The sequence below is a fragment of the Scyliorhinus canicula genome, chromosome 9 (assembly GCF_902713615.1).
Source record: "Scyliorhinus canicula chromosome 9, sScyCan1.1, whole genome shotgun sequence".
Classification (NCBI taxonomy): domain Eukaryota; kingdom Metazoa; phylum Chordata; class Chondrichthyes; order Carcharhiniformes; family Scyliorhinidae; genus Scyliorhinus; species Scyliorhinus canicula.
In genome coordinates, this window is record NC_052154.1 from 50,827,733 (window position 1) to 50,853,936 (window position 26,204).

The 26,204-nt window shown below is 48.2% G+C and overlaps 1 protein-coding gene across 5 annotated transcripts in view; it reads left to right on the plus strand.

Moving 5' to 3' along the window:
* heatr3 (HEAT repeat containing 3) overlaps positions 1–17,752 on the plus strand; it is a 79,286-nt gene extending 61,534 nt beyond the window's left edge. For 4 of the 5 annotated variants that reach the window (XM_038806685.1, XM_038806680.1, XM_038806683.1 and 1 more), the window contains exons 12-15: positions 7,170–7,258; positions 7,749–7,895; positions 15,925–16,101; positions 17,378–17,752. In XM_038806685.1, the coding sequence (XP_038662613.1) occupies positions 7,170–7,258; positions 7,749–7,895; positions 15,925–16,101; positions 17,378–17,497 (533 nt within the window). In that variant the 3' untranslated portion in view covers positions 17,498–17,752. The remainder of the gene's footprint in view (positions 1–7,169; positions 7,259–7,748; positions 7,896–15,924; positions 16,102–17,377) is intronic. The other variant, XM_038806681.1, reaches the window with a different exon arrangement.
* The last annotated feature ends 8,452 nt before the right edge of the window (positions 17,753–26,204 follow it).

The window sequence follows — 26,204 nt, forward strand, 5'->3', positions numbered from 1 at the left end:
ACCTACCCACTACATCAACAGTTGAGGGAACAGAAACGTCCGACTTAGATACATCACGTCATCCACGTACAGCTTAATCTTGTATTGCTTTCCTCCACTGAATAGCCCAAAGACCAAAGGATGCGGCCTAGTCCCTCACTGGAGACAAAAATGATTAGATCTATAACTGCTAGCAAGAACTGCTGCCAGTGGAATTTTATAAAGCGCTTGTATCTACTTAAATCCCCTCCCAACCTGAACTTCTGCAGCCGATAATATAAATAATTTCTATTCCACCCGATCAAAATTTTTCTCGGCATCCAAAGAGATTACTAAACTTTTGAAAGACCTAAATGATATATAACCTCCTTGCGTTATATGCGTTCTGGTCTTTTATGAACCCTGTCTGATCCCTCTGGATATCAATGGGAGAATTTCCTCCAGGCGCCACGGCAGCATCATAGCAACAGCTTTAAAACTGTTTGGGTAGCATGGTGGTTAGCATAAATGCTTCACAGCTCCAGGGTCCCAGGTTCGATTCCCGGCTGGGTCACTGTCTGTGCGGAGTCTGCACGTCCTCCCCGTGTGTGCGTGGGTTTCCTCCGGGTGCTCCGGTTTCCTCCCACAGTCCAAAGATGTGCGGGTTAGGTGGATTGGCCATGCTAAATTGCCCGTAGTGTCCTAAAAAGTAATGTGGGGGGGGGGTTGTTGGGTTACGGGTATAGGGTGGATATGTGGGTTTGAGTAGGGTGATCATTGCTCGGCACAACATCGAGGGCCGAAGGGCCTGTTCTGTGCTGTACTGTTCTATGTTCTAAAACTACATTCGGGAGCGAGATTGGCCTGTAGATGTGTTCAGGCTTCTTGCCTGCCCTCAGAATTAAGAAAATATTTGCTTCACAGAGCATCTGTGGCAGCAAACCTTCGAATGCATGACTATACACGCCAAGCAGTGGATCCATTAGCAAGTCGTTAAATGTATTGTAAAATTCACATCCAAAACCATCGGGCCCCGGGGTCTTACCAGATCGTAGCTCCCCCAGACAAAGAGCCACCTATCCCCTGGAAATGGGAACATTCAGGATCGACCTTTGGTCATCAGAAGTTATTGGGAGTTTAAGGGAGGAGAATAAATGCTCCATATGTGGCATTGCATCCCCAGGCTGGTCTGCTCTATGTAAATCGACAAAACCTGTTTTCCAATTAAGGGGCAATTTAGCATGGCCAAACTGCCGACCCTGCTCATCTTTGGGTTGTGGGGGTGAGACCCACGCGGACACTGGGAGAATGTGAAAACTCCACACAGACAGTGACCCAGGGCCGGGATTGAACCTGGGTCCTCGGGGCTGTGAGGCAGCAGTGCTAACCACTGCACCACCATGCTGCCATGGCATAAAACCTTTAAATTTCTTATTAATGTCCTCCATTTTAATCATTCTATTATCCTTTTGAGTCTAGCACAGAGGGAATAGCTCTATTTTCTGCTATGTTCCTAGTAAGAAACACCAGATATTTTCTTTGTTTCTTTCCCAAATTTATAACTTTTGTTTGGTGAACTGCAAACTGCTCTCAGCACGTTGAGCTAACGAGAAGTCCAGTGTCATTTGAACTTCATTAATTTCCTTCAGCAACGCATGGCTAGGATTCCTGCCGTATTCCCTCTTATGTTTCAGCCAATTTTACTTCCAATCGGCACTATCGCTCCTGCATTTTACACCTTTTGAATGAAAATCGCTTATTGTTACAAGTAGGCTTCAAATGAAGTTACTGCTTTGTTGGCCGTATGTGAGATGACCAGCCCCCCTAGAGTAAGCCTTCAGGTTTCCCACAGGATTGAGGGACTTAAATCAGTGAGAGAATTGACTGAGTGGAAGAGATCAAATTCAGCCTCACCATCCAAGGTAAATTTATGATCCCTGAGCAAAGTCGCATCAAATCTCCAATATCTAGACCCGAGGTGGGTTCCCTTGACTTAAAATTCCAGGAAGACAGGCTGGTGATCAGATGTCACAATGCTACCTATAGAGCTGGAGGCCACCGAGTGTATGATTCGTTTTAGCATGAGAAAATAGTCAATTCTAGTATGACATTGGGGAGTAGAAAAGAAAGTGAACTTTTTATCTTTAGGCTGCAATGTTCTCCACACATCTAAATACCCCACCTCCTCTCAAACCAATGCTAAAGCCTTTGCCTATTGGGTGGGGGAATTTCCTAGTTACGGGGAGTTTCTCCATCAAAGGGTTAAGATGACAGTTGGAGTCTCCACTGACAAAGGAGCTAGTTGATACTTATTCTGCAAAGTCCATAAAGACTTTAGTAACAAAATCAAGGAATTGTTTGGGGGACCATAGACATTCATTATCGAGACATCTTCCCCATACAACAGCCGCTTGACAATCACACAGCTTACCCTCCTTTTCCTTTACACAGTCCTCCATTTTAAAATGCACATTCTTATTGGCCGTAACACTGCAACACCCCAGCTCCTGGTCGAGAATGAGGCAAAAAAACACCTGCTCTACCCAGTCCCTCTTCAATATTAGGTGCTGCTCGTCATCTAAATGAGTTTCTTGCAATAAAGCTATGTCAACATTTTCCTTTTTAAGGAAAGACAAAATCTTGACGAGGATGGTGCACGTCCCAGCAGCAAAGTTCCAAAATAGCTACTGCCATTGCATATTCAGCCAAAGAGAGTATAGGATATAAAGGGAAAGAAGGTTTACATGCTAAAGATTTTCATGCCCGCTTGGACATGCACCAAAACATACCTCCTCCATCTCCCATTATACCAGAGGGGCCATTGACATATTATAAAATCTTTCTCCAGGATATGAGACCTGCCTGTATCCTTGCAGGAGCCGGTTCATAATTCTTTAACCTCAAAATACAAAAAATATGTGAAGTTGTTAGTTCTAAGGGGCTATTCCCGTAAGGCCACACCTACAAATTTTCCATCATTACACCAAGAAGTTTTTCACCTCAAAAAAGAGCACGTAGTGGGGCAGCATGCTGCGCAGTGGTTGGCACTGGGACTACTGCGCTGAGGACCCGGGTTCGAATCCCGGCCCTGGGTCACTGTCTGCGTGGCTTTCAACCCACAACCCAAAGATGTGCAGGTTAGGTGCATTGGGGACAGCACGGTGGCGCAGTGGGTTAGCCCTGCTGCCTCACGGTGCCGAGGTCCCAGGTTCGATCCCAGCTCTGGGTCACTGTCCGTGTGGAGTTTGCACATTCACCCCCTGTTTGCGTCGGTTTCATCCCCATACAACCCAAAAATGTGTAGGCTAGATGGATTGGCCACGCTAAATTGCCCCTTAATTGGAAAAAATTAATTGGGTACTCTAAATTTATTTTTTTTAAAAGGTTAGGCGTATTGGCCATGCTAAATTGTCCCTTAATTTAAATAAGTAATTGGGTATTCTAAATTTATTTTAAAAAAGAGCAGGTAAGAGATACCACAAAAAAGTTTGAGTGACGAATGCCCTTCCTGCATTGTAACCCCTCCCACTTAAACAACTCGCCCACTTCCCAAAAGTGGCCCTCCTCATATTTATCAGAGTAAAGCAAAGGAGGCCAGAAAGCAAATATTACCGTTTTAAACATATGGATAAGAAGAAGAAATGGCATATCTATCACAGAGCCCTAGTATCGTACAACCTACACACTCCATAAATAGAAGGTACATGTTGTTTTCCATTCAAGACAAATGAAAGTCCCTGGTATTCTGGAGGATAAAACACTCATTGTAGTGCTCAATTACAAAATCATCCCCCTCAGCATGATAAAAAACAACACAGATTCAGGAAGGATTAAAAATGACAAGGGATAGAGCACACAATTTACAGCTGCAGATTATTGTCTTCCAGAGAGTTCACAAAGGCAAGATTGTCCAGTGCCTTTACAGAGTTGTCAAATATCACCCTCAGTGTGGCAGGATATAGCAGGGCATATTGCACTCTGATAGTCATGAGACGTTTTCGAACTTTGTCGACACTCCTGCACATTTGTTTCCTCGCCGCCGACGAGAGATATTGGACGGAAGAAACCTTTGCTCCCTCATAGAGCAAGCCCAATTACACCTAGTTGCTTCCAATACTCTTTGGTAATGTCTGAAGTTATGAAAATGCATAATTGCAGGCCAGAAAAGTTGATTGTCCTGAGGCCTCAGAGACAGACAGGATCTGATGTACCACTTCTAACATAACGAGCCCAGATTTCGTATCCAGACTCAGTAAATATTGTAGCCAACTCTCAGAATCTAACTGGGAGCTTACCCTCAGCTCCTTCGGCCAAACTGACTACCTGGACATCTTTCCTCCGGCCTCAGTTTTCCAGATTGTCCATGAATTCTGAAATACCATGCAGTTGTTTTTCCAAGGACTGCAAGCGGGCCGCAACCGAGGAAGTTGCATTTTCAACAGTACGGATTTTCTCCTCCGCTTCATCAGCCTTCTGACAGTATTCTGCGGCTCATTAGCACGAGCACTGATATTCTGTGCTAATAAACTGGGTTGCCGTCAATGACTTTAGTAATATTAGCAGCCATCAGCTGTAATGCTTTTGAGAGTGCTGGATCGAGTACCCGTTCGAGGATTAAGTCGACATATTTAAAAAAAGAATATTTAGAGTGCCCAATTCATTTTTTCCAATTAAGGGACAATTTAGCGTGGCCAATCCACCTAGCCTGCACATCTTCTGGGTTGTGGGGGCGAAACCCATGCAAACATGGGGAGAATGTGAAAACTCCATCTGAACAGTGACCCAGAGCCGGGATCGAACCTGGAACCTCGGTGCCGTGAGACAGCAATGCTAACCACTGCGCCATCATGCTGCCCGTTGAGTCGGCTCCACCCCAGTTGCTTCTGACTGATCTCTTTTGTTGACGATTTTCTTCACATTTCTCGGCATTTTGTCATCAAGGGTTAGGCAAAAATCCTCCAGGGACATAATGTGCCGTTCTCACTCCCGGATTAGGTAAATATTGGCTCTGTGAGTGTGCTAAACGGGAGGATTAAAGAACGAGTAATGACAGAGCACATGGAAACACAGGTATCCCCGTGCTCGCATCACGTGACCCCCGCATGATGAAACCAACATTAAAGATTGCAAAAACTTGATTTGTAGCTATGAGGATAGATTGGAGAAACTTGATCTGTTTTCCATGGAGAAAGGTAAACTGAGAGGAGACTTGATAGAGATATTCAAGATCCTGACTGGTATGGACTGTGCAAATAGTGAGAAACTGTACCCACTCGAGAACATGAAGAACTAGAGGGCACAGATTCAAAATAATGGGCAAAGGAGTAGAAGTGATCTGAGGAAAGATTTATTTCACTCCGAGGATGGTTGGAGTCTTCAATGAACTTCCTGAGAGGGTAGTGGAGGCAGGTTCGATGAGGTATTCACAAGGGAATTGGATTGCCAGCTGAGAAGAAAGAACGAGCAAGGTTATGGGGTTCCAATAATAATCTTTACTGTCACAAGTAGGCTTACATTAACACTGCAATGAAGTTAATGTGAAAAGTCCCTAGTCGCCTCATTCCGGCTCCTGTTCAGGTACACAGGGAGAATTCAGAATGTCCAAATTACCTAACAGCACGTCTTTCGGGACTTGTGGGAGGAAACCGGAGCACTTGGAGGAAAAACACGCAGACATGGGGAGAACATGCAGACTCCTCACAGACCGTGACCCAAGCCGGGAATCGAATCTGGGACCCTGAAGCTGCGAAGCGGTGCTACCCACTGTGCTATCGTGCAGCTCCGGCAGGGGAAGTGGGATTAGGTTGAATGCTCCTTCAGCGAGTCAGTGTGCACTCGATGGGCCAAATTGCCTCCTGAACTGTAAAGATTCCGTGATTTATTCTTAACATTTTAACTTACATTCAATATTCCTTGGTCTTGATTCAGAGGCAGGCAGGCATTCGGAGCAGAGCGACCCCGACGCTAACATGGCCACCATCCATGAACGAATCCAGAAGTACAAGACGGCGCCGTTTGACGCGCTCTTCCCCAACACAAACTGTTATCACAATTACCTGGATTTCCGGGCAGCACGGTGGCGCAGTGCGTTAGCCCTGCAGTCACACGGCGCCGAGGTCCCAGGTTTGATACCGGCTGTGGGTCACTGTCCGTGTGGAGTTTGCACATTCTCCCCGTGTTTGCGTGGGTTTCGCCCCCACAATCCGCAAGTGGGGCAGCACGGTAGCATGGGGCAGCACGGTAGTAAGGGCAGCACGGTAGCATGGTGGTTAGCATAAATGCTTCACAGCTCCAGGGTCCCAGGTTCGATTCCCGGCTGGGTCACTGTCTGTGTGGAGTCTGCACGTCCTCCCCGTGTGTGCGTGGGTTTCCTCCGGGTGCTCCGGTTTCCTCCCACAGTCCAAAGATGTGCGGGTTAGGTGGATTGGCCATGCTAAATTGCCCGTAGTGTCCTAATAGTAAGATTAAGGGGGGGAGTTGTTGGGTTATGGGTATAGGGTGGATACATGGGTTTGAGTAGGGTGATCATTGCTCGGCACAACATCGAGGGCCGAAGAGCCTGTTCTGTGCTGTACTGTTCTATGTTCTAATCCAAAAGATGTGCAGGGTAGGTGGATTGAACACGCTGAATTGCCCCTTAATTGGAAAAAATGAATTGGATACGCTAAATTTAAGAAAAAAAGAATTACCTGATTTCAGTCGATGTCAGAAAGCCCTTTCAACAACTGGCAAAGATGTTGTGCTCCGTAATTGGTTCCACAAGTCCATCTGCCCAATGTCCGTGGGTTAACCGCTGGGACGAACAGCGCGATGCTGGAACCCTTGGCGGCAAGATCTAGACCACGGTCCCACTTCCTCCCCTCCCTTCTGACGTCTCTGACAGGTCAGACAAGGCTTGTTGAGATGCAGGGGAGCTTAACAGCGATAACCCCACACCCACGAAAAACAATTGTATTTCTCTAATTTAGTTCCAGCGCTCGAAGACTTGTCGAACGGTCCATCTGTTACAACTTCTACAAATAAAGGCTTCAAACAGCCTCTTGTACAATGAAAAAAAAAAAATCTTCCTTGGTCTTTTAGATTGGTTTGACTGATATTGGAACCGACCGACCATAATGTCAGCCATACTTGGTGTTTAATGAAGACCCAGTTTGTTTGCCTCATGTGAAAAATGAGTTTTACATACTTGTTTTAAATTATATTTGCTATAGAGATCCCAAAGGATTCAGAGTTTTTAGAGGCTGTGACAAGTGCAATAAGGTCATTGCTGCAGAGAATGGCATCGCAAAATCTCCCTCAAGTAAGGCATTTTAAGTTCAGTTATGCAAATTAAACCCACCTGAAACTATAAAACAAAGTTACTATAGATGTTGGCTTAAATCGAAAGTTTTAAAAAATAAATTTAGTGTATCCAATTCTTTTTTTTCCAATTAAGGGACAATTTAGCCTGTAAATCCAAAGTTAACGTATCATTTTATTTACCAAGTGGCAAAGATGAATGGTATGCATGTTAATAATGGTCCCTGTGTGGGCGGCACGTGGCGCAGTGGTTAGCACTGGGGCTGCGGCGCTGAGGACCCGGGTTTGAATTCCGGCTCTGGGTCACTGTGTGGAGTTTGCATATTCTCCCCGTGTCTGCGTGGGTTTCACCTCCACAACCCAAAAGATGTGCTGGTTAGGTGGATTGGCCACGCTAAATTGCCCCTTAATTAAAAAAGAAACATTAAAAAAAGTTCCCTGCTCCTTCTCTTAACCCCCGCCTCATTTTCACTCTCTTTTCCAACACAAAGCAGTGTATGACTGCGGAGCAGCTAATGATACTGTGTGAGGCCGGATCTCAGTGTGAAAACATCAGTATTCGAGTCAATGTGGTTGCCATGATGGGAATCAGTGGAAGTGCACTCGCCAAAGGAGATAACACGGCCGAAGCTCTCAAGGTATCAGAAAAGTATACACCCATAGTATGTCTGTGAATGAGTGTAAACTAAACATTGTGACATGTTCAATAAGGCAAAAACAATAAAAGTGCAACTCTGTGGCTGGGATTTGCCAGCTGTCCCACGGTGGGTTTCCACGTGGGGATGTGGATGGGGGGAAATGTGTGGGTGGGGGTGGGGAGGTGATTCGGGGAGTTGGGGGAGGGGGTGAGTTGACAAGACAAAGCCTTGTCCTACGAGAAGCATGTGAGGATGAGGGCCTCCTTGAACCTACGGGCAATCTGGACCGTTGCTGCCGCCTGTCCTCCTTCCTCCAGCTGCTCTCACGGCCTTCCCCAGGCTCGTCCTCCAGCTCCTTTTGGTCCAACCCCTCCTTGTCCTCCTCCTCAGACAAGGCCAGTTGTCCCTCCTCCATCACGCTACCCCGCTGCTGTGCCAAGTTGTGGAGGGCACAGCAGACACCGTAAAGCGGGAGACCTTCTGGGGATGTACTGCAGTGCTCCACCAGCCTTGTCCAGGCATCGGAACTGCATTTCCAGCAGTCCGATGCACTGCTCAATGACAGCATGGGTGGCAGCATAGGCCTGGTTTTTATCGGGTCTCCGGCCTCGGTCTCCGGCCTCCGCACTGGCAGCATCAGCCAGTACCTCAGCGGGTACCCCTTATCTCCCAAGAGCCAAGCCATCATCCTGGGGTGGTCCTCAAAGTCATCGGGGATCTCCAAATATCTCAGGATGTAGCTGTCATTCATTCTCTCTGGGAAGTGTGCACACACGTGTATGATCCGGAGACAGTTCTCGCACACATTCAGGGAGTGGAACCCCTTCCCATTACTGAAGGCCACTTCATTAGTGCGTGCCATCTATTACACCCTGGACCTGGGACATCCCGGTGATGGCAGAGAATCCTGATGCCCGGGCATCTTGATGGGCTTGGACCAGCTCAAAGTTAATATAGTCAGCTGCCTGGGCACACAGGCACATGAGCTGTAGCTTGGGAAATACTGCACAAGGTCCTGCTGGAGCCCTGGCATGATCCTGTTGCATAAAGGTTCAGGGCTGTAGTGACTTGCATGGCCACCAGGAGTAGATGCCCTCCTCCTCCACGGGGACTTGGCACAAATGCCGCACCGTCTCCTTGTTGGTACAGAGCCTCCTGCGGCACACGCTGTCTGTCATTTCAATACACCATGGGCTGTCACTGGCATCCGCCTCTGTGTCCCTCCTCGTCCTGATGGGCGGCCAGGTCTGCATGGTATGCAGCGGCACTCTGCACATGGGGTGCTGCCTCCAGCCTGAGTTGACGCTGCTGCTGCCTGCTCCGATGTCTGGTTGCCTGCTCCTGCTGTCTGGGCTGCCACCAGCGCCGGAAGGGCTGCTGCTGCGGGATCAACAACACCATCCATCTTGGTTGCTGTAAGGAATTGAAGAAATTAAAAGCCCATGGTGTTAAGGATAAGATTCTGGCATGGATAGAGGATTGGCTGACTGTGGGGAGAAAGGGGTCTTTTTCAGGATGGCAGCCGGCGACTAGTGGTGTGCCTCAGGGGTCTGTGCTGGGACCACAGCTTTTCACAATATACATTAATGATCTGGAAGAAGGAACTGAGGGAACTGTTGCTAAGTTTGCAAATGATACAAAGATCTGTAGAGGGACAGGTAGTATTGAGGAAGCAAGGGGGCTGCAGAAGCATTTGGACAAGCTAGGAGAGTGGGCAATGAAGTGGCAAATGAAATACAATGTGGAAAAGTGTGAGGGTATGCACTTTGGAAGGAGGTATTTAGGCATAGACTATTTTCTAAATGGGGAAATGCTTAGGAAAGCAGAAGCAAAAAGGGACTTGGGAGTCCTTGTTCACGATTCTCTTAAGGTTAACGGGCAGGTTCAGTTGGCAGTTAAGAAGGCAAATGCAATGTTAGCATTCATGTCAAGAGGGCTAGAATACAAGACCAGGGAGGTATTTCTGAGGCTGTAAATGGCTCTGGTCAGACCCCATTTGGAGTATTGTGAGTAGTTTGGGGCCCTGTATCTAAGGAAGGATGTGCTGGCCTTGGAAAGGGCCCAGAAGAGATTCATAAGAATGATCCCTGGAATGAAGAACTTGTCGTATGAGGAACGGTTGAGGACTCTGGGTCTGTACTCGTTGGAGTTTAGAAAGATGAGGGAGAGATCTGATTGAAACTTACAGGATACTGCGCGGCCTGGATAGAGTGGACGTGGAGAGGATGTTTCCACTTGTAGGAAAAATTAGAACCAGAGGACACCATCTCAGACTAAAGGGATGATCCTTTAAAACAGAGATGAGGAGGAATTTCTTCAGCCAGAGGATGGTGAATCTGTGGAAGTCTTTGCCGCAGAAGGCTATAAGAGGCCAAATAAGAGAGTGTCTTTAAGACAGAGATAGATAGGTTCCTGATTAATAAAGGGATCGGGGTTATGGGGAGAAGAATGGGGATCAGAAAATATCAGCCATGATTGAATGGTGGAGTAGACTCGATGGGCCCAGTGGCTTAATTCTGCTCCTATGTCTTATGGTCTAAGGAGAGAGATGACCCTGCTGGGAACATTAGGGAGACTGTGCTCTGGTACCCTCCCCTGATCCATGTACTCGCCCTCTGGTTGCAGGGATAGCCCCAGTGTTGATATCCAGCTCTTGGATGTTTGATTGTTGGCTGCTGCCTCTGTGGTGTTGCCGCATATGTGTAGAAAGCAGTGTGTGTACGTCGGCGAGAGTGTGAATGTGTGAAAGAGTTTGAAAGCGAATGTCTGCATGTGCATGCCTGTAAGAGTGTGGGTGTGTGAGAATGGGTAGCACAGTCCACCGGAAAACGACACACTGACATGGGGCATGGCGGAATGGAGAGAGAAAACACCCCATCCTTCTCAAGAGGGGGCACAGTTCAGTCCAAGAACAATATCATTACAAAACCAATAAACGGTCAATAAGAAAACAAAGCCATGAGCATCGGAACCAGTGCACTTCCCTCACCCCCATTCTGGTCCCATCAGCAGCCCCACAGCAGTAGAAAAGCATCCTACGGTAGCACAGAGCAAGGCTGGAGAGAGAAACTCCTTCCCTCCACTAGCACGGGTAAATTTGCCAAACCCCAGTGTTGGAACCAACAATTCTACGGACACGTGCTTGTAGGATTAGAATACCGGTTTTAATATACACACAACAGAGCCAGCCTATTAGCCATTGAACTTTCGGTGAACTGGCCGGCTGACCATGTGGCACTGATCTTTATACAGCAGCTTCCGGGGGAGGTGTCCTGTGCAGAGCCAAGGGAGAAGCCCCGTACAACTCGAGCATTCCCAGAGCTATTCCCCCTTGAGGACAGGTAGTGCAACTGCACTTACAATACAGACACATGTATATACAGATTATAATCCGGTGTGAATCACATTCACCACACCCAGGCCACAGAAGCAGGAGGGGCTACAACCGGTGAGCACACAGCCGCTCGGCAAGAAACAATGAACAAGTATAACAATATCAAGCATACAATACCCCACTAGTTAAACATACACCAAAAACCTGCAGTCCCCTCGTCTGGTCACCTGTTTCACTCAGTCCGTGGTCCAAGCCACAGAAGAAGAAGTGGCAGAAACAGCACACAGCTTCCAGACATAAAACATTGAAATAAAATAAAAGCTACAGCAAATGGCAAGCACTCCTTCAAAGTCCCAGCAAGTTGCACAGTTGAATCAGGCCTCCACCCTTCCTTCCAAAGAACCAACAGCAGGGCGACTGACTTCCTCCCTCTCCTTGCCCCAGGCCACAGTGAAAGAGGCAGTACCAGCAACGCATGGTTTCCTGACATGAAACATTAAATAGACAGCAGTGCAAATACAAGCTGCAAAGCAGACTGCATACCTTCAGCAAGTCACTCAGATGAAACAGCCACCACCCTTTCCCCTTCCTTCCTCACCACAGACAACAGAAGTAAAGAGGCGGCAGCAAACAGACTCTCATCTAAGTGGCAGTAACTGTAGGCAGAGCTCTCTCTCTCTCTCTCTCTCTCTTCCCCCCCCCCCCCCCAAACAAAAGCAAGCAAGTCGGGAGGGAGGCAATAAGTAGGACAGGCAGCACTTTTCCCTCTTCTACATCCTAATCCACCAGGCTGGCAGGCACGAAAATGAAAAGGCAGCTTTCTCCCTAATCCCTCTTCCAGGCAGCTTTCCCACTGCTCCCTCTTCCAGGCAGCATTCCTCCTGCTCCCTCTTCCAGGCAGCATTCCCCCTGCTCCCTCTCTCCTCCAGGCAGCATTCCCCCTGCTCCCTCTCTCCTCCAGGCAGCATTCCCCCTGCTCCCTCTCTCCTCCAGGCAGCGTTCCCCCTGCTCCCTCTCTCCTCCCGGCAGCGTTCCCCCTGCTCCCTCTCTCCTCCAGGCAGCATTCCCCCGCTCCCTCTCTCCTCCAGGCAGCATTCCCCCTGCTCCCTCTTCCGGGCAGCATTCCCCCTGCTCTCCTCCAGGCAGCTTTCCCACTGCTCCCTCTTCCAGGCAGCATTCCTCCTGCTCCCTCTTCCGGGCAGCATTCCCCCTGCTCTCTCCTCCAGGCAGCATTCCCCCTGCTCCCTCTTCCAGGCAGCTTTCCCCCTGCTCCCTCTTCCAGGCAGCATTCCTCCTGCTCCCTCTTCCAGGCAGCATTCCTCCTGCTCCCTCTTCCAGGCAGCATTCCTCCTGCTCCCTCTTCCAGGCAGCATTCCCCCTGCTCCCTCTCTCCTCCAGGCAGCATTCCCCCTGCTCCCTCTCTCCTCCAGGCAGCATTCCCCCTGCTCCCTCTCTCCTCCAGGCAGCATTCCCCCTGCTCCCTCTCTCCTCCAGGCAGCATTCCCCCTGCTCCCTCTCTCCTCCAGGCAGCATTCCCCCTGCTCCCTCTCTCCTCCAGGCAGCATTCCCCCTGCTCCCTCTTCCGGGCAGCATTCCCCCTGCTCTCCTCCAGGCAGCATTCCCCCTGCTCCCTCTTCCAGGCAGCATTCCCCCGGCTCCCTCTCTCCCCCAGGTAGCATTCCCCCTGCTCCCTCTTCCAGGCAGCATTCCCCCTGCTCCCTCTTCCAGGCAGCATTCCCCCTGCTCCCTCTTCTGGGCAGCATTCCCCCTGCTCCCTCTCTCCTCCAGGCAGCATTCCCCCTGCTCCCTCTCTCCCCCAGGCAGCTTTCCCCCTGCTCCCTCTTCCAGGCAGCATTCCCCCTGCTCCCTCTTCCAGGCAGCATTCCCCCTGCTCCCTCTTCCAGGTAGCATTCCCCCTGCTCCCTCTTCCAGGCAGCATTCCCCCTGCTCCCTCTTCCAGGCAGCATTCCCCCTGCTCCCTCTTCCAGGCAGCATTCCCCCTGCTCCCTCTTCCAGGCAGCATTCCCCCAGCTCCCTCTTCCAGGCAGCATTCCCCCTGCTCCCTCTCTCCTCCAGGCAGCATTCCCCCTGCTCCCTCTCTCCTCCAGGCAGCATTCCCCCTGCTCCCTCTTCCAGGTAGCATTCCCCCTGCTCCCTCTTCCAGGCAGCATTCCCCCTGCTCCCTCTTCCAGGCAGCATTCCCCCTGCCACCTCTCTCCTCCAGGCAGCATTCCCCCTGCTCCCTCTTCCAGGCAGCATTCCCCCTGCTCCCTCTTCCGGGCAGCATTCCCCCTGCTCCCTCTTCTGGGCAGCATTCTCCCTGCTCCCTCTTCTGGGCAGCATTCCCCCTGCTCCCTCTTCTGGGCAGCATTTCCCCTGCTCCCTCTTCCAGGCAGCATTCCCCCTGCTCCCTCTCTCTTCCAGGCAGCATTCCCCCTGCTCCCTCTCTCTTCCAGGCAGCATTCCCCCTGCTCTCTCTCCCAGGCAGCATTCCCCCTGCTCCCTCTCTCCACCAGGCAGCATTCCCCCTGCTCCCTCTCTCCTCCAGGCAGCATTCCCCCTGCTCCCTCGTCCGGGCAGCATTCCCCCTGCTCTCTCTTCCAGGCAGCATTCCCCCTGCTCCCTCTTCCAGGCAGCATTTTCCCTGCTCTCTCTTCCAGGCAGCATTCCCCCTGCTCCCTCTCTCCTCCAGGCAGCATTTCCCCTGCTCCCTCTCTCCTCCAGGCAGCATTTCCCCTGCTCCCTCTTCCAGGCAGCATTCCACCTGCTCCCTCTTCCAGGCAGCATTCCCCCTGCTCCCTCTTCCGGGCAGCATTCCCCCTGCTCCCTCTTCTGGGCAGCATTCCCCCTGCTCCCTCTTCCAGGCAGCATTCCCCCTGCTCCCTCTTCCAGGCAGCATTCCCCCTGCTCCCTCTTCTGGGCAGCATTCTCCCTGCTCCCTCTTCTGGGCAGCATTCCCCCTGCTCCCTCTTCTGGGCAGCATTCCCCCTGCTCCCTCTTCCAGGCAGCATTCCCCCTGCTCCCTCTCTCTTCCAGGCAGCATTCCCCCTGCTCCCTCTCTCTTCCAGGCAGCATTCCCCCTGCTCTCTCTCCCAGGCAGCATTCCCCCTGCTCCCTCTCTCCACCAGGCAGCATTCCCCCTGCTCCCTCTCTCCTCCAGGCAACATTCCCCCTGCTCCCTCGTCCGGGCAGCATTCCCCCTGCTCTCTCTTCCAGGCAGCATTCCCCCTGCTCCCTCTTCCAGGCAGCATTTTCCCTGCTCTCTCTTCCAGGCAGCATTCCCCCTGCTCTCCCTCTCCTCCAGGCAGCATTTCCCCTGCTCCCTCTCTCCTCCAGGCAGCATTTCCCCTGCTCCCTCTTCCAGGCAGCATTCCACCTGCTCCCTCTTCCAGGCAGCATTCCCCCTGCTCCCTCTTCCAGGCAGCATTTCCCTTGCTCCCCTCTTCTCCAGGCAGCATTCCCCCTACTCCCTCTTCCAGGCAGCATTCCCCCTGCTCCGTCTCTCCTCCAGGCAGCATTCCCCCTGCTCTCTCTTCCGGGCAGCGTTCCCTCTGCTCCCTCTTCCGGGCAGCATTCCCTCTGCTCCCTCTCTCCTCCAGGCAGCATTCCCCCTGCTCCCTCTCTCCTCCAGGCAGTCCAGTCAATCTAGCAGTAGCCAAAGGAACAGTAGCCAACCTTCAGGCAGTCTTGCAGCAAGAAGGCAGGAGGTCACAGAACACACACCCTATGCAGCCACTTGGGAGCTGTGAAGCGTTCACCTAACCAAGAATGCCAATTCCTTATTGGCAATAGCCTTCAGCCGGCGGTACGGTGGCACAGTGGTTAGCACTGCTGCCACATGGTGCCAAGGACCCGGGTTCGATCCTGATCTCTGGTCACTGTTCGTGTGGAGTTTGAATGTTCTCCCCGTATCTGCGTGGGTCTCACCCCCCACAACTGAAAGATGTGCAGGGTAGGTAGATTGGCCACACTAAATTGCCCCTTAATTGGGAAAAAAAAAATTATTAGGTACTCTAAGTCTTTTTTAAAAAGCAATAGTCTTCAGCTCTAACCACAAACAGGGCTCTGTCCTGGAAATGTTTGGTAGGGTAAACAGGCAGCAGCTGGAGTTGCCCCTGTTATGGTTATGCACAAAGTTGGAGGATGGCCTGAAGGCCTCGTAGACGTTAAGCCCCTCACCACCCTCCCCAACCCAGGGGCGACCCCTGACCTATGGCGCCCTGTCCCCTCCTGAGGGGTCCCGCACCCTCCCAGTCACTGGACAGCAGCTCCAATGCCCCGGGCTGCATGCTGGCGAATAGAAATGGCTCCTCACTTCCTCCGCTCCTCTCAGCAGCCATTGCCCCAGCTTCCCGTATTTTAAATAGGAGTTCTTGCTGGGGAGCTAGTTAGTTCCCGGGAGACTTTGATTGGACTTCTCGCTAATGGGATGGAGATTGCTCTTAATTGGTGTCTTGCCACGTCTAGGCGGGATCTGTAACCCACCAACGGGAGCGGGCCAGCTAGATCACGAACCAATTCACGCCCCGATCGGTGCCCAATTTCTGCCTCTCCCGTGATTTATCCAGCGGACCCGGATCAGCGCCGAGCGCAGTGCGACCGTTAAATCGCGCCCATTATTTCTACACCTTGTTCATGTTATAATTTTAACTTGTGTATATATTTTCTGTGTTCCCTTATGTTTATTAATTCCAGATGGTAGGAAATTTTTTGCTTCAAGTAGCGACTAAGGATTCTTCACTAGTGGTCATAGGTGAAGCCCTGGATGCCATCATCGATGTGTTTGCTGATGGGGAGGAGGCAGACAAGGCATCAAATCAGATGAAGCTCGTCCAGGCTCTGAAATCCTTTCAGCCAATTTTCAAATCCAAGGTAATTGAAATAAAATGCACAATAATGATTATATATAAAATGTAATCATGCCCCTTTTCGACCAGGGATTTGTAAACAATGATTAATAATCAAATAGCAGCACCATGGTGTGGATACTGGAATTCTGAAATAAAAACAAACTGCTCGAAAGATTCAGCAGGTCTGGCAGCATCTATGGAGAGCGAAACATTCACGTTTCGAGTCCAGAACGACACTAATTCGGAACTGAAGAGAGGCAGAAATGTGATGGGTTGCGGGCAGCATGGTGGCGCAGTGGGTTAGCCCTGTTGCCTCAAGGTGCCGAGGTCCCAGGTTCAATCCCAGCTCTGGGTCACTGTCCATGTGGAATTTGCACATTCTTCCCGTGTTTGCGTGGGTTTCGCCCCCACAACCCAAAGATGTGCAGGGTAGGTGGATTGGCCACACTAAATTGGCCTTTAATTGGAAAAAATGAATTGGGTACTCTAAATTTATTAGAAATTGTAAAAAAACGATGGGTTTTATGCTGTTGTAGAAGAGGATGGGGCGGTCAGGTTAAACAAAAGGAAAGGTCAGGGATAGGTTTGGGAGGAGGGGGGCAGTGGAAATTAAAGACCAAAAATGTTCGGGAACACAAAGCAAAGGAAGTGGCAATGGTAATACACAAATGAAGCATTGGCACAGAGCAGGTGTTAATAGCAGAACTAAGGTGAGCTCTGTCTGAAAGCAAAAATATGAAAACAAGATGGAGTACAAACTGGCACTTGCGGGCAAAAAAACCCAAAATGGAGGTCAGAGTTCACGGTCAGAAGTTGTCGAATTCAGTGGTGAGTCCAGAAGGCTGCATTGTTCCTAATCCAGGTCGCGTTGAGCTTCACTGGAAAACTACAGCTGGCCAAGGACAGAAATGTGGGCATGAGAACAGTTTTTCTGAATTCAACATTGAGTTCAACAATAAGATAAAAGCAAATTGCTGTCATGCTGGAAAAGAGCTTTGACTAGAGTCATCCAGACACAAAATGTTCGCTCCCTTCTCTCTTCACAGATGCTGTCAGACCTGCTGAGATTGTCGCAGTATTTTCTGATTTTGACTGAGTTCAACAAAGTCACACCACGAACTCTGTCCTCCATTTTGATTTTCTTTTATTCCTCACCTGCCAGTTTGTATCTCGTTTCCATGTTTTGAATTATAATCCGTGTTCTCTGAAGTGGTTGTAGAACAATGGTTTGTAAAAGTTCAAGCTTCTTTCAATTATGTTGTAGGGTTTACATTTAATAGTAAATATCTTTTTATTAGATCCAAAAGGAAGGCAAAGGTAACCTCAGTCCAGATCAACGACTGGTCCTTGACAATGTGAAGATTAATCTAAAGCGATTTATTGCCTACCAAGAGGCTTTAGCAACAAAAATAAACTGAACACCACGAAGGCTGCTTCCAAGAAATTTGTATTTTCAGTTGTGTCTTTTTAAAATATTCAATCGTTAAAAAGGTTGATTACCGGTAAATATTTTTTAAAAACTTGAACGACACAATTATATTTTACTCTAGAAGCTCATTGGAAAAAAAAAAAATAAAGTCTGGGTTGTTGCAATATATTTTATTTTAAAATAATACTGCTTAACTGTGTTAATACAGAAGACAGTTACATCAATAAAAAATTTTAACGCCACACCAATTTGTTTATCTTATTGAAGTCAGTAATATTAAAATATAAGCAACAAAAGCATTCTCTACCCTTGAGAAGTAAATGGCAACAGGCCATTGTAGAATGATGAATGATGCATTTGGTGAAGGGGTCATAGATGCCAAAGTAATTCGTCTGGTGATTGTAATAAAGCAAATACATTTGCTTATGAAGTTCTGTTTATTCTTCAGCTTTACTTCGGACACAGTTGGTTCACCAGCTTTCTAACTGGGGGAAATCTTCAGGGAAAATACATCTTTTAAATTGATTAATTAGAACACAGTTGGGAACACATTAAAGAGTGCCCCCAAATAGTACAGGTTGGGGTGGGGGATGTTGCCAATAGCTTGGCATCTTTCTCATAAGTGACATCAGAATCCCAGTGCAGAGGAGAGAAGGGTAAAGTTTAAACCATACCAAGAATCAACCCTTATGTGGTATGCATGTTTGAAAATGGTTTGCATGTCAAATTATCTGGCCATTCTCCACCACTGTCACTTGCAGTAGTGGCAGGCGCATTGCAGCCTTGCTTTTTCGCTGCCTTTTCTGACTGAAGAGATTTGTACCCCTGCATACCAAATCTTGAGAATATGAGGTTATTGATATTTGTGCTCTACAAAGGTGACATTAAGTTTGTGGGAAGGGTTACTCAGCCTCAATGTAGGTATTATTCTGCACTCTGAACACACGTTAGATATACCAGCATCCTGGAATCCCAGCTGTATTTGGATCCTTGGGAATTATTCCAAGTGGCTCTTTGCCAATCTGTCAGTAGAGCTGATGGTCTCCAGCCAGCTGCAGTACTAGGTAAGGAAATCTCATCAACCAGACTTTCACAAGCTGGTGCTAATAGTGGAGTTGTCTTCATTTCTTAAGCTCAGTGGGTGTAGAATGTTTTGTAAAACCAACTGCAGTTGCGCATTGCCACCTATCTTGCTCTTTGACACGAGCATTGGACCCACGTTAAGTTGATGAATGAGGATCAGGGAAATTGTGTGGACATTTTTCTCCTTCACTCTGAGAAATTATATTCATGTCACAAAAGTAAACTCTCCCCAAAATGCTTCATTTTCAAGTGGTGAACAATAATATCAGAACAAGGTGGCCTGACCTCTTGCCACCAGTCTTCACTCAATGTTTGCAATGATGGCACCATATTGAAGGATCTAATTTCAAGACATTATTCATTGATATACAAACATTCATTTCAACCAGCTCTTTCAAAACCAGATCTGGTCATGGTTCTTCCAACTTCCTCATGATACTAACTTCATTGGATCCAGAACTTGAATATTCCAGTTCCAAGACTTCGGAGATCAACATGCATTCCGTATCACATTGCAGTCGTTGAAAGAGCTGCTCTCGGTCGATGTATTTGTCTTGCCCAATGCTGAAGTCATCGTGTGACTTGTAATTGAACCTTCTTTTTAGTAGTTGGTGAGGAAAGAGTCACAATCTGTAAATGCTGCCTTGATGTGGGATTTGCATATGTAACAAGGTATACAGACCACTGTGGGGCTCAGTGCTGGCCGGTGTCTGAGCAGTTCTGGGGAACAAGTCAGAGCCTCATAGCTCTGCATTTGCACTGATCCAAAGTCATGAGGTGACTTGGAGAGAAAGAGGCAGCAGTCAAGGTGAAGATTTCCTGTGTTTTTGTGGGGAAAAAAAAGCCGGTTTCACGATCTCGACCCAAGGTTGAGGAGCCAGAGCCAGCCAACCAGCAGTGAGGTGAGGTCATTGAGCAAGGTGAAGTACGAAATATCAGTTGTTGAGGGGGACAGCGGGGAAACGTGATCTCCAGGCCATGGTTGGGGAAGGCTGGACAGGCAAGGCTAGTGAGGCAGCTTGAGCCAGCAGCAAGATGAGGTCATTGAGAGCAAAGGCAACCTTTGGCAGAGACTGAGCAGGTGAGGCCATTGAAGGGTGCCATGCGGCACAGTGGTTCGCACTGCTGCCTACGGTACTGAGGACCCGGGTTCAAATCCCGGCTCTGAGTCACTGTATGGAGTTTGCACATTCTCCTCGTGTCTGCGTGAATTTCACCTCCACAAACCAAAGATGTGCATGTTAGGTGGATTGGCCAAAAAAATAATTGGGTACTCTAAATTTCTAGAAAAAAACAATGAAATGAAGGTGAGGCAATGTAGTTGAGTGAGGCAAGGTGCGAGGCGTCGGAAATCGAGGGGAAGAACGTCCCCTCGGGGAGGTCAGGGTTGAGGGCGGCTGGTCAGGTGAGATAAAAGTCAGACAGCCTGAGCCAGCAACGAGGCGAGGTTGTCAAGGAAAGCAGGGGCCAGGGATGGGCAGGCCATAACCAGTCAGCCAACAGTGAGGCGAGATTGTCGAGGTGAGGTGCGAGGTCGGGCATAACTGCAAGAGTTGTGTCAAAACTGAGGGAAGAGACAGCTGGGACGGAGAAAGCCTGTGATGGTGGCCAAGGGGTTAAAACTGGGAGGGGATAAAGTTGAGAAAAAGGTCAAAGCGTGGATGGAGATCAAATTTGGAGAAATGGCAAAATTGGAAGAGAACAAAACTGAAGAGGGGACAAATGTGGGGGAGGGAGCAAAGCTGGTGAGGGGGAAACACTGGAAGGTGTGTTTTTGCAAGTTAATAAAACATTAAACCAGTTAATCAGTGATCAATTTGTAATTTTGTGGCTTGCGCCTTTGCGCTCTGTGGGGTGAGGGGGGGCAGAGTCGGGGGGGGGGGGCATGATGTCATGGGTGGGTGGTGCAGAAATGAAGGTGAGCACGAGACCCCACAAAGTGTAAGTCCATCCCTGGAGGTATATCATTTTAAATACTGCCTTGGGCTTTCTTTCTCTAAAACAACATTTGCCACTTGTTTTTGAAAACAAAAATTCTTCTTTCCTTCAAAGTTGTTCATTTGAATTAATGGTGGTTATATCTTGAGTTTCATCTTCAAATTGGTCCTGACCATTTGAGCCTCAGCTGACTAAGACAGGTCACAGCACCGAACTCTTCCTGAACAATCTGATCTAACCTTGCCGGAAGAGGCAATTTAATTTGATGCACGATTTTGAACAGTGATTTTGATACCACACATCCATGGTAGAGCAAAATCACAGGCTATCAAACCAGTGAAGCAAGGGAGCAATGGAAAGTGTTAATGATTGGAGACATAGGAAACTTGCTGAAAATTGACCTCTTTCCAACTGATGGTTCAATTTGCCCTTTTTATGAACTGCAGCGTGCAAAATACCACATTTAATTTATTTTTAAAAAGATGGGGAGAAATGCTAAAGAGCAAATAATTGTAGATTCTGCTGGCATGGGAGGGGTGGGGGAGAAGATAGTTTTTTTGTGACTGGTTATTCCAGCAAATCCATAACCCATTCATGGTGCTGTTCCTCTGTCGGTGTCCTCTGCAACAATAGTAGGCTGTGCTTTTTTTGAAGAGTGAAACGTCCCTTTGACCGACACATGGTTTTGCAAGGTGGAAAATTTGCTTTCAGAGTTGACAGCTGAAATGCAGTGGCCCACATGTGAAATGCTTGTACCTAAAAGCAGATTCCATTGTCAACGGCACTATAAATCCATACCAGCAGCAGCAGAAGCAGCTGCATTTGACACAGTCGAGAATCCCGCACAGAATCCCACACTGACACTGAAGCCGCAAACCTCATTGAGCACATGAGCTCTCTTTTGTGACTGCCAGCAGACGTGAGGTTTGAACCCATTACTGGTGCTGATGAGGAAGCCCTGACATCTGGATTGCTGACCTGGACAGAAATTGCTGCTGTGTGGGAGGATGTTGGCGATAGTTGGAATGAGTGTGAGGAGAGGCCAAAGCAAGTTGATTCAGCAGGCAGATGGAGGTAGACAAATCAACTCCCGCTGTGGGGCTAAGTCCAGCTCTATGCAATTGCTGGGGAACTGACTGACAACTAAGCCAGATGTCCCTGTGCCACTTTTGTCTGTGCTAATTATTTTGCAGATAAATGTGCTGTCAGCAGGAAGCAAACCACTATCAGATTATTTTCAAAATGCCTGGACTTTGTGCTGCTTACATAGTGCTCAAGTTTCTAGTCCATGCATTTCAATAGTTGCTTTGGTGCTTTGTGACGCATTTTGGTGTTCCTGAATTCGTTTTTTTGCCTGCACTGTTTCATTGAAATTGCTTTTTGGTAACTACTGAATTTTTAAAAAATGCCAAGCAGAAAACAAATTTTGAAGCAATGTAAATTTTCAGATGCTTTCCTTTCAGGTCTGTAGGTGGAGTAATTTGGGAAGCAAGTTCCAGAGGGTGTGATTAGTGACTGAGGTATCGGCCATTAATTGTGGTGAGGAGGAGGAAATGCTGAGGCAATGTCAGGGGACACAATAGGAAAATTGGGTGGAGGAGATCATTCAAGCACAAAAGGGCAAGGCTGCTGCTCATGGATTTACATATGAGGACGAGGTACTTGATATTTCTCATGCAGCAAAGCAGAGACACAAGCTTGCAAGAATAGGTGTACTGAGAATTCATCATCAGACGTGGAAAAGGACTTGGACTGCAGATATTTGATTTCTTGATGTTTGAGGAGGGTGGAAAAGGGGAGACCTCCAAAGAAAAAAATTGAGAAGTTGGTCATCAGCTATGTAGAGAGAGGAGTAAAGATATAAAAAGCAACTGCAATATTGGAAGTTGACCAGATACATGTTAGACCGGATACTGAAGATGCAGACCTTCTAATATAGTCCGGGCAAGAGGCTAAGATGCTGGTAGAAGCAGTGTCAGATTCCTGGTAGGAACTAAAATGAATGACATCAATTTTGTCAACTTTGAACTGAATGGAAATTACTGAAAGGGTGGCACAGTGGTGCTGCCTCACAGCACCAGGGACCCAGGTTCAAATCTGACCTTGGGTGACTGTTGAGTTTTCACTTTCTCCCCATGTCTGTGTGGGTTTCCTCCCATAGTCCAAAGATGTGCAGATTAGATGGATTGCCCATGCTAAATTGACCCTTAGTGTCCAACGGTTAGGTGGCATCATGGGGATTGGGCAGGGGAGTGGGCCAAGGTACGGTGCTTTTTCAGAGTGTCGGTGCAGACTTGATGGGCCGAATGGGCTCCTTCTGCAGTGTAGGGATTTTACTTAACTCACCTGAGCCTTGATATCAGTGAAGCAATCAAATAAAACTGTGACAACTTTGGATTTGGTATTTGAGCGTAAGATTGGGCTTTTATCAACATATAGTGAAAGCTGATCCATTGTCTTCAGATAATGTTGCCACGGGTTAGTGCACAGATGTTTCATTAAAGGAGTCCAGGATGGAGGCCTGGGCCGCAGCAAAGGTGATTGTTCTTCCGGTATTGGACAATAAACTATTTGAATGAAAATGATTGATACACTTACTTTCCCCACTTGCTGCATCACCTTTTATCGAACCTAAGTGTTTTCAAATTATCTAAATGGCCATTTCAAGCAATCAATTACAAAAGTCACAAGCACAAACCTCTGCTATCTGAATATGAAATCAAAGTAAACCAATGTTTCAAGTAAAAATTTTATTTAACCGTCCCATACTGTAAACCATTCTTCGGAGAAATGGTGGTGAAGTGGTAATGTCACTGGACTAACAATCCAGAGGCCCAGACTAATGCTCTGGGCATGTGGGTCCAGATCTCACCACATCAGTTGGTGGGATTTAAATTTAATTAATAACATTCTCTAATTAAAAGCTAACCTCACTTAACGGCCACAAAACTACCATTGATTCTCATAAAATCCCATCTGGTTCATTAATACCCTTTTAGGGGAAAAAAACTGCTGTCTTTACCTGGTCTGGCTGACTCCAGACCCACAGCAATGTGGTTGACTCTGAAATGCCCTCTGAAATAGCCTAGCAAGTCACTCAGTTGTGCCGAATCACGATGAAGCCTAAAATGAATGAAACCGGATGCACCATCCAGCATCAACCTCTGCTCAGGAAATAACAATGACACACGCAGCCTTGTCAACCATGTAAAGTCCTCCTTACTAACAGCTGGGGGCTTGCACCACAATTGGAAAAGCTGTCCCACAGACTAGTCAGGCAGCACCCTAACATAGTCATACTCATGGAATTGTGACTTAGAGCCAATATTCTAGACACCACCATCACCATTCTTGGGCATCTATACTAGGGATATTGGCCTGGGAGAGGGTGCTCAAGTTTTTTTTTAATAAGAGGCAATTTAGCATGGCCAATCCACCTACCCTTCACATCTTAGGGTTGTGGGGGTGAAACCCACACAAACGTGGGGAGAACGTGCAAACTCCACGCGGAGAGTGACCCAGAGCCGGGATCGAACCTGGGACCTCGGCGCCATGAGGGAACAGGGCTAACCCACTGCACCACCATGCTGCCCGAGGGCGCTCAAGTTGGCCTATCCTGCCACTGGATTTGCAGGATTAGTGATATCTCCCCAGGGATTTGAAGTGTCTGCTGTACATTGTCCATGGTTTTGATGCATGTAGGAGGGCAGGGACCATGGCTGCTCTGTAAACCATGAGCTTGGTGCTGGGTTTGAGGTCTTGGCCTTCAAATACCCTGTTCCTTAGGCATCTGAAGGTTGCACTGGTGTATTGGGGTCGATGTTGGATTTCATCATCAACGGCTGCTCGCACCGAGAGCAGGCTCCCGAGGTATGGGAAATGATTCACATTGTCCAAGTTCTCACCGTGGATCTTGATGGTTGGGAGGCAGTTTTGTGTATCCTCATGTAACCTCATGTCCTGGCATATCCCCCTTCTACCATTAACATCAAGCAGGGGCATCAACCCTGGTTCAATGAAGTGCGTAAGAGGGCATGCAAGGAGCAACACCAGGCCTACCTGAACTTGAGATGCCAACCAACTGATTAAATCAGAGCTCTGCAGTCCCGCCACACCCAGTTGTGAATGGTGGTGGACAATTAAACAACTCACTGGAGGAGGAGGCTTCATAAATATCCCCGTCATAGGGCAGCACGGTGGCACAGTGGTTAGCACTGCTGCCTCACGGCACCGATGACCCGGGTTCGACTCCGGCCCTGGGTCACTGTGTGTGGAGTTTGCACATTCTCCCTGTGTCTGCGTGCCCCCCCCCCCCCCGCCCCCACCCAAAAGATGTGCAGGGTAGGTGGATTGGCCGTGCTAAATTGCCCCTTAATTGGAAAAAAAGAATTAGGTACCCTAAATATATCTTGAAAAAATAAATAAGAAATAAATATCCCCATCATCAGTGATGGGGGTGCCCAGCACATCAGGGCAAAAACAAGACAAAGCAGTTGCAATAATCTGCAGCTAGATGCGCCAAGTGGATGATTCATCTCCGCCTCCTTCTGAGGTCCCCAGCATCACACATGCCAGTCTTCAGCCAATCCAATTCACTCCACGTGATATCAAGTAATAATGGAAGACACTGCAAAGGCCCTCACAACTGAAGACTTATTCCACAACTAGATGCACCTCTAGCCAAGCTGTTCCAATATGGCTGCAACATTGACATCTACCAGGCAATGTGGAAAATTGACCAACCAAATCCTGTCCACAAAAAGCAGGACAAATCCAACCCAGCCAAATACCGTCCATCAGTCTAGTCTTGATCATTAGCAAAGTGGTGGAAGGGGTTGTCGACAATGCTATCAAGCAGCACTTCCTCAGAAATAGACACTCAGTTTGAGTTCCACCAGGGCCATTCGGCCTCTGGTCTGATCACAGCCTTGATCCAAACATGACAGAAGAGCTGAACTTAAGAAGTGAGGTGAAAGTGACTGCTGTTGATATCAATGCTGCATTTGACCAAGTGTGGCATTAAGCATCCCAAACAAAACTGGAGTCAATGGGAATTAGGGGAAAACCCTCCAGTGGTTGGAACCATCCTTGCACAATAATAATAATATAATAATGGCTTATTGTCACAAGTAGGCTTCAATGAAGTTACTGTGAAAAGCCGCTAGTCGCCACATTCCGACGCCTGTTCAGGGAGGCCGTATGGGAATTGAACCCGCGCTGCTGGTCTTGTTCTGCATTACAAGCCAGCTGTTTACCCCACTGTTTAGCCCACAAACGGAAGATGGTTGTGATTGTTGGAGTTCAGTCATCTCAGGCGGAGGATATCGCTGCAGGTGTTCAACAACCTCAGCTGCTTCATCAATGATTTTCCCTCCGTCAGCAGGTCAGAAGTGAGGATGTTCGCTGATGGTTGCACAATGTTCAGCACACTTCACAATTCCTCAAATACTGAATCAGTGCGTGTCTGGATGCATCAAGATCTGGACAACATTCAGCCTTGGCTGATAAGTGGCAAGTAACATTCGCATCACACAAGTGCCAGACAATGATCATCTCCAACAAGAGTAAATCTAACCATCTCTCCTTGATATTCAATGACGTTAACATTGTACCATTGACCAGAAATTGAACTAGACTAGTCATATTAATCTTGTGGCTACAAGAGCAGGTCAGTG